A 7,403-nucleotide genomic window follows, 5' to 3' on the forward strand; every position below is an offset into this window, starting at 1 on the left:
TCACTGAGAAATACAGCCTGTTATCCTGTACCTCCATCTAAAGATTCACATAAAGTAAAAACAATATTTCAAGCAAACATTTGCTTGTAATTTACTTATAATAAGCTTTAAGACGCCACACTGCTGGAGGAGTCTTGTGATCACAATGATGCACAAAACAGCAGCGTTGGTCAAAAGTGAACCGACAAGAAACAACTTCACTTCAAATCATCCCAAAACCACACAATAATACTGAAAGATCTTCACCTTTTCTGCTTCTGTGCTCTGTCTGTCTGTGGGAACCACCGGACCTACAATTAGGCCCTTAAAGGCTGATAAAGCCAAATGGCGACACCTGCTGGTCAGCCCTGTCCGTTGCAGTGAGTTCAGTTAAAAGATGAATTCAATGGTATATACCAGGTTTAGGCAATGCCAGGCCCCGAAGGCCGGTGTCCTGCAGGTTTTAGATCTCACCCTGGGTCAACACACCTGAATCAAATGATTAGTTCATTACCAGGCCTCTGGAGAACTGCAAGACATGTTGAGGAGGTCATATAGCCATTTGAATCAGCTGTGTTTGATCAAGGACACATCTAAAACCTGCAGGACACCGGCACTCGAGGCCTGGAGTTGCCTACCCCTGGTATATACAGTCCATAATTCATATAACGTTAATTAGGCATGATCTAATTACTGATAAAAGTCTTCTTAACAAAAGTTAGCTCCCCATTTTCCCCAGTTCCCAGAGATTATCAGCATGGTGTGTTATTGATGATCGTCTTTGTTGTGTATTTCAGTGTCTGAGACAGTCAGATTTCATTTAACGTTCTGATGATGATGATGTAATCAGCTGGTAAGACGGGCGCGACTGAATCCAGAGCAGTGAGAGGAGCACAGAAGCATTAAGAGTAGGAGAGTGTATAAGAGACACATTAAACACAACCTCCTCCTTACCTGGATAAGTGGTGCAGTCCACACAGGTGAGGCTTTAAGTACAAGGACTGTTTTTTACATTACATTTTACAACATCACACCATTAAGCATTAGTAAGGTATGAGATAATGTTTCATTCATATATCATTACTCCTCCTTAGTATGCCATTTATCAATACAGATGTGTTACTGTTGCACCACACAGAGCTATCGCTGCTGGTAATGATCATTAAAATATATCTGGATTTATAAATGACATACTAAGGAGAAGTATATAATGATGTATATAGTGATATATAATTGACAAATTAAGCACTTACTAATACTTTACCAATAGTGTGACATCATTATAAAGTGCTACTTTTTATGTGTTTAAATTCTTGAGGGGATTGTTTCCCCTTATTTCATTAAGTTAATAAAGGCCAATAAAACACATCAACATCCCTACAAATCACAGTAGCATGGATAATGGAAGCAGTGGGAGTTCTACCATTATAATCACAAATGACAGCGATACATTGACCAAGTTCTTTAATTGGACCCTACAAACCTTATAAAAAGCCAAGGAGCTCAAATTGAAAGTTTTAACAGCATAAAAAAACCAAGAACAGTCCAGAAGGGCGAAACAAGGGGGAACCGAACAAACGGGACACTTTTAAAGTGCATATCGTTTGGTCAACATTAACCAATCAGACGATTTCACACTCTGGCCGAACCACTAACAAACAATAAATTAAGAATTCCTGTGCTCCACCCACCCAGAGACACCACCTTTGAATTAGGAATACTGTATAAAGTAAGTTTTATGAGTGATAAATAAAAGACTGGCTCCTCGGTCACAGTGGAGGGCAGAAAAGCATATTTCTGTTATTACTTCTTATTAATGCTTTATGACTCTTGAATTTATATTTATCCAAGCAATCATAATCACCTTCAGTATTCAAGGTAATCCCAGAACCCACAGAGGTATGTCAACGAAGTGTTACGGTACATTCATCAGCAGGACATATAACTTTACATAATATGGACAAAAACTTGCATTAAAATTACATACATCCTTCAATAATTAAGCCATTCGCAAAGCACTGCTAAAATGAAACAGGTACTTTGATAATGTTCAGATAAATAAAAGACTGCAAACCTGAAGACAAAAAAAAAAGACATTCTCAGCAAATCGGCCTGAAGCTATATACACAGAGACACACGGAGACGCCTCGCTACGCTTAAACACAGCTTTGATGAGAAACTGGAGACGCTACCGCACGACAGCCTGGTACGGCGTACGCACTCGTGCATGCAGAGGCCCGAGCGTGGAACGCGCCGTTTAGCTTGGGATATCCGCACTGGTGTTGCGGTTGTCGTATTTGTGGTGGATGATGAGCAGAACCACACCCAGGAAGAAGCAGATGGAGCCCACGGTGATGTAGGCGATGCCCAGGAAGGGGTTCTTTCCTCCCATCCAGGAGATGGTGCTCAGGATCATCCGCTTGCGACCATCAAAACTGAGTACGGGGTAATCTGATTACATGCGGTTAAAGAGAAACGACAGAGCGCGCGCACACACACGAACAACGATACACCCTTAATCTACTGAGATTCGAGAAACCAGAAAAATGATCTTTTTAAATATCTTTACACTCAATGGACACTTTATTAGGTACGCCTTGCTGTTGTCTTCACAACAGACTTAATGGCACAGTTTCAACAAGGTGCTGGGAACATTTTGATTTTGGAGATAAGGACAAACTCCTGTTTCACCACATCCCAAAAGTGTCTCTATTGCTTTAAATCCATTGACTTTGCAGGGCATTTGAGTGCACTGAACTCTTTATCACATTCAAGGAACCAACTTTGTGACATGGCGCGTTATCCTGCTGTAAGGGCCAACAGAAGATGGATACACTGTGGCCATAAAGGAATATAAAATAATAATCTATTTGTGGCCCAGAGTGGATACTTGAGTATATGTAGATGTGTTTAAAATATTTATATCTGCACACCTCTTGAATCAAAAGCTTCTCCGTGTGCTAATCAAAGAAGCAGAGATACTGCAAGTAAAGACCGTCTGATCTGTTAAGCTTTATAAGACACAAAAAACTCACGCTAGCCTGTTCAAAGCAGCATGTCTAACTCTAGTAATGAGATTACTGGAATGTAAAGGATACTGTAGGTGATGTTCAACATATAATTCCCGTTGGGGAGAGTTGGGGTGGTGCCAGACTTCTTCTGGATGATGCGATAGAGCTTCCGAAAGGTGGGCAATGCAGCCGTGCGCATCCACACGATGAAGTCCTCATTGATAAAGCCGTTGTTATCAGGATCCGACGGGTCCAGCTCGTACACCGGCTTCGCCCAGTTCACCGGCTTCGCTGTGTCTGAGAGAGATGAAGACAAAACCCAGCTGGTCATTGCAACTCGAACCTGCGAGCCTACAGGGTAGGGATGCACCGATACCACTTTTTTGGAAACGAGTACGAGTACTTGCATTTCAGTACTCGCCGATACCGAGTACTGAATAAAAACATGATTTAAATTTACAGGTAACAGCTTTAGTCCTATAATTTAACAAAAAATAAAACAAGGGACTGGCTTGGAATTAAGAATTATTATTTAAAATGAAAAGCATGTTGTATGCAACATATTACAGAATAAATAATTATGAAAAAAATATTTAAACAGTGACAGTGCAACTCACTCACTCGGCCCTCAGACCGTGGTATCGGTCCCCGGTATCGGGGGACTTTTAACGAGTACTTTAGAAAATGTGGTATCGAGGCCAATACCAGATACCGGTATCGGTGCATCCCTACTACAGGGGCCTGTGAACTGTGTGCAGATGTCACCTCGGAAAGCTAAAGTCAGGTTGCTGTTTCCAGCAGGATTCCTGAATTTCACATGCTTGTCCGTCCACCACGCAATGCCTTTTTTTACCAGAGGAACTTCAATTTTGCTGTTGTTGGAATCGACGTAGTACAGCACCAGAGTGTCTGAAACACATAATCAGTATATTCAGTACAGATATCAGGCTCTACAAAGCTTTAACACAGCAGTTTTAAACTGTAGATAAGACTCCAGTTAAGCTAAACAGCTGAGAGAGGGAAAGTGAAGTTTTTCAACACACTCACCATTGAAAAGGCTGTTAGCTATGGCCCCACACGGAGCAATGGACACATCTCCGCTCTTACGGTACGGCTCACACTCCTTGCTGGGATCCTGGAAAAAGGACATAATGTTCACCTGATGGAAGAAACATTCACTGGATTCTCTGAATTATCTATAGGCACAAAAAGTACAGCAGCATACCGTCAGAGCAGACAGGTCACCGTTCAGCTGTCTGTCATCTCTGGACTTCACATAGCGTCTGTGGTTCTGGTAGAAGTTGGACAAGCCGTAGTACATGAAGACATTGCTCTGTACGAGAGAAAAGACGGCATCGCTGACAGAATTAGGAATCAGTAACGACCAGGATGAATGAGCAGCTTTTCCGTGACAGGGTCTTACACACAATCTCTATGATCAACATAAATCATCAAGAAAAATCATCAAGATTAAAAGATTCCCCTTCGGAAAACAGTGATGGAAATTCATTTGAACTCACTGGTTACTGGGACTGGGAGATAAAACCAAATCCAATGATATCCATGCATATTTAAAAATAAATAATACATTTGTAAAAAGGTTAACAACATAGAGGGGCTTTGTTTAATGTGGGACATGCGTCTTCTTGCCAGTCTGTGCCTTCATAAAAGGCTGTGGTGCTTGATCAGGTAGTGATGTTTCTCCCACAGCGTTACGGCACCGGTGTCATCTTTGTTTCGAGCAATCAGGCCAGTTTTACAAACTGCTTTTTGTGCGCACCATCACAGCTCACCTGGTTGAGTTAGCAACCCATATACCACAGGCTGGAGTCCTTACTGCAGGGGCCTGGGTTTGAGTCCGCGCAGGTTTATTTGAACCATTTCATTCCTGCTCGCTCTCCCTATTTTCTCTGCTGTCTGTTAAATGAGGACTAAAAAGCCCTAAAGTAAATTTTAAATAACCTCATTTTATACCTGTATAAAATGTTTTATACAGGTATAAAATACCTGTATACCTACTCCAACCAGAGACAATAACAGGTGCTGGAAATCTACAAGGAATATAAAAATAACATGGTACAACGCAATAGTGCTGCTGCAAAACGACAAGAGAGCAGCACTCCAGAAAATCATTAATCTTGCACATTCATAAGCGTTTGATTTCAGTATGAAGAGAACGCTGAAATAAACATTTAAAGCCCAGCTCATTTATTTTGTTGATCAGTGCTGCTGTTCGTTTCTACACAACTCACTTCATCAGGTTTGTTAAACTGAAAGAGCACATGATTCCATTTTCTGTTGAACGTGAATAACTTTGTTGACAAAAATACTTCACCTTCAGGTGATTCACTGTTCAGGATGCAGTGTACTTAATACAAATACTTCTTCTGCTTCTCAGAAAAGAAGCACGCAAACATTTTAATTAAAAAAAAAAAGCTATTTTACAAGCTAAATGCAAGCTGTTAAATGAGACGAGTGCAGACGAGCAACTGAGAGCTTTTTATAAATAATCAATGAAGCCTTCTGAAAGCTGCAGAGCATATTTTAAACCTACAACAATCAATAGTAAAGCAGCCTCTAAACAAACCTTGAGTGTTTTTTGTTTGTACTCAAAATAGATCTTAATGGACAATTATTGTTAGGATTGCACAAGCAGCACTCTCCGTCCTGCAGGTAAATGCATGCATTATTCATTAACTTCCAATGCCTGGAAGCTGGTGGGGGATCTGAGCTCACCTCAAACGGCTGGAGCAAAGTGAAGTTGACGGTGCAGACACAGGGCTCTGTGGTGTTCCAGGTGAAGTTCTTTGCACAGTTGTAGCACGGGCTGTCACTGCTCACACCAGTGTAGTCGATCTGAAGCAAAGAGGAAATAAACTGATGTTGAAATACACTCAGTGCTCCGTCTATTCAGTGCAGCAACATGACTAGAAGAAGGTACAGACTTGAATCAAATACAGGAACACTTTGTTTAATGCACAGGCAGCAATCACTTATGATCACAGCAGCCCTCAAAGGCCCACTGCGAGGCAGGAACCCCGGACACATCCTGTGTTTCTTACCTTCTAGTCCAGCTTTGTTTAGACTGTTTTGAAGCCATGTGAAAGCCACTTTAGAGGCTGTGGTTTGTGGTGCTGTTAAACCACACTGCCCAAACTATGATCAGCCACACTGATATAAGCCGTGATTCTGATCACTTTCTAGCCTCATTAATATTAAATATGTGGTGCCGACTCCCCATGTCTCTGATGTTTTTACCATCTAATATCGACCTTTGATACAAGTGTGTAGCAACCACATTTAAAAGTAACGTCGAATGAATGCGCTTCAAACTGAACTTCAACACTATGTTGTTCATCTTTACAATTAACATTGTTAACATTGGCGTGACGTAAAGAAGCTACGTCACTTATCGAAGAACCACTTATTCCTGTTTAGTGAGCCTCCTTCAGCAGGTTTACTGTGTGTATAAACGGTGTGTAGCTACACCGGGCTGTGTAGGAGAACCGAGAAGAAGCCAGAGTCGGTTAAAGGCGGACAGGAGCGCGACTGTACCTCAAACTCTTTGATGTTGTTCGATGTGACGTACAGGCCGATGCCGATGGGGATAAAGATGAGCCCAATGACGAAAAAAGCCGGCAGCACACTGCCTGCAGTGAGGATGGGCTGCCAGGCTGGAAGTCTCTGCTGTTTGAACGCCGTGTTGTCCGGTTTCTTATTTTTCGAAAGGCCAGTGCCGCTCGAAGCGCCGGAGTGGTGTCCGTCCTCTTCCTTAGCGTTGTAGCTCGACGCCATCATGGCTGCGGTCAGCTTCGAGTTAAATAATCCTCTCTGACAGACAGCCGAGCTGCTCCGTTAATCCCACACGTCAAGTAAGACACAGAGCGGTTAGGCAAAGGGTAAAACTGTGAGCGAAGTGAACTTTACCCCCAGTCTAATGAAAATATCTGCTCATTGTAGCGCTGACTTCTTGTTTGCCTTCAACTGCGGTTCTCTCTCCAGAAGAAGAAGCCGGAAGCTTTCGAACCAATAGCAAGAAGTAGCGTAGTAGTGACATCATCGCAAACATTAGGGTAACGCCCCTGACAGCTGATAGTACCTGTAGGCGTCTGTGCTCGGGTTTTAACGTGAAGGCTCTACATGTTTGACTGTTTTTAACCTTTTTTCTCTGTCCTCTGTCCCTAGAATCCTCCTCAGTTACACCAAACCTCTGCACGTCCTCCTTCACTACATCCTTGAAGCTTCTTTGTTGTCTTCTTCCTTTCTTCATACCTGATAGCTCCATATTTACCATCCTTTGTCCAGTGTCTCCTCTGTCCAAGCTATCTCAACCTCACCTCTCTAACCTCACTTCCTGGTCACTCCCAATGAAAACCTTCAAAATCTTCAGTGTCACCATCTCCAAACCATGCA

At 42.3% G+C, this 7,403-nt stretch overlaps 1 protein-coding gene across 1 annotated transcript; it reads right to left on the bottom strand.

Annotated features, from left to right (window-relative positions):
• Window positions 1-1,428: 1,428 nt before the first annotated feature.
• Window positions 1,429-6,995, bottom strand: LOC146685802 (cell cycle control protein 50A-like). The gene is made up of 7 exons (XM_085441397.1): window positions 6,546-6,995; window positions 5,727-5,846; window positions 4,216-4,323; window positions 4,038-4,125; window positions 3,756-3,899; window positions 3,078-3,287; window positions 1,429-2,430 (listed from the first exon to the last, which is right to left on the bottom strand). The coding sequence occupies exons 1-7, from the start codon at window positions 6,786-6,788 to the stop codon at window positions 2,237-2,239; spliced, it is 1,107 nt and encodes a 368-aa protein (XP_085297523.1). The 5' UTR covers window positions 6,789-6,995; the 3' UTR covers window positions 1,429-2,236.
• Window positions 6,996-7,403: the final 408 nt, after the last annotated feature.

This window comes from Copadichromis virginalis, linkage group LG19 (assembly GCF_057382275.1).
Source record: "Copadichromis virginalis isolate Kocher_CV1m ecotype Utaka linkage group LG19, C_Virginalis_male_GT1.1, whole genome shotgun sequence".
Classification (NCBI taxonomy): Eukaryota; Metazoa; Chordata; class Actinopteri; order Cichliformes; family Cichlidae; genus Copadichromis; species Copadichromis virginalis.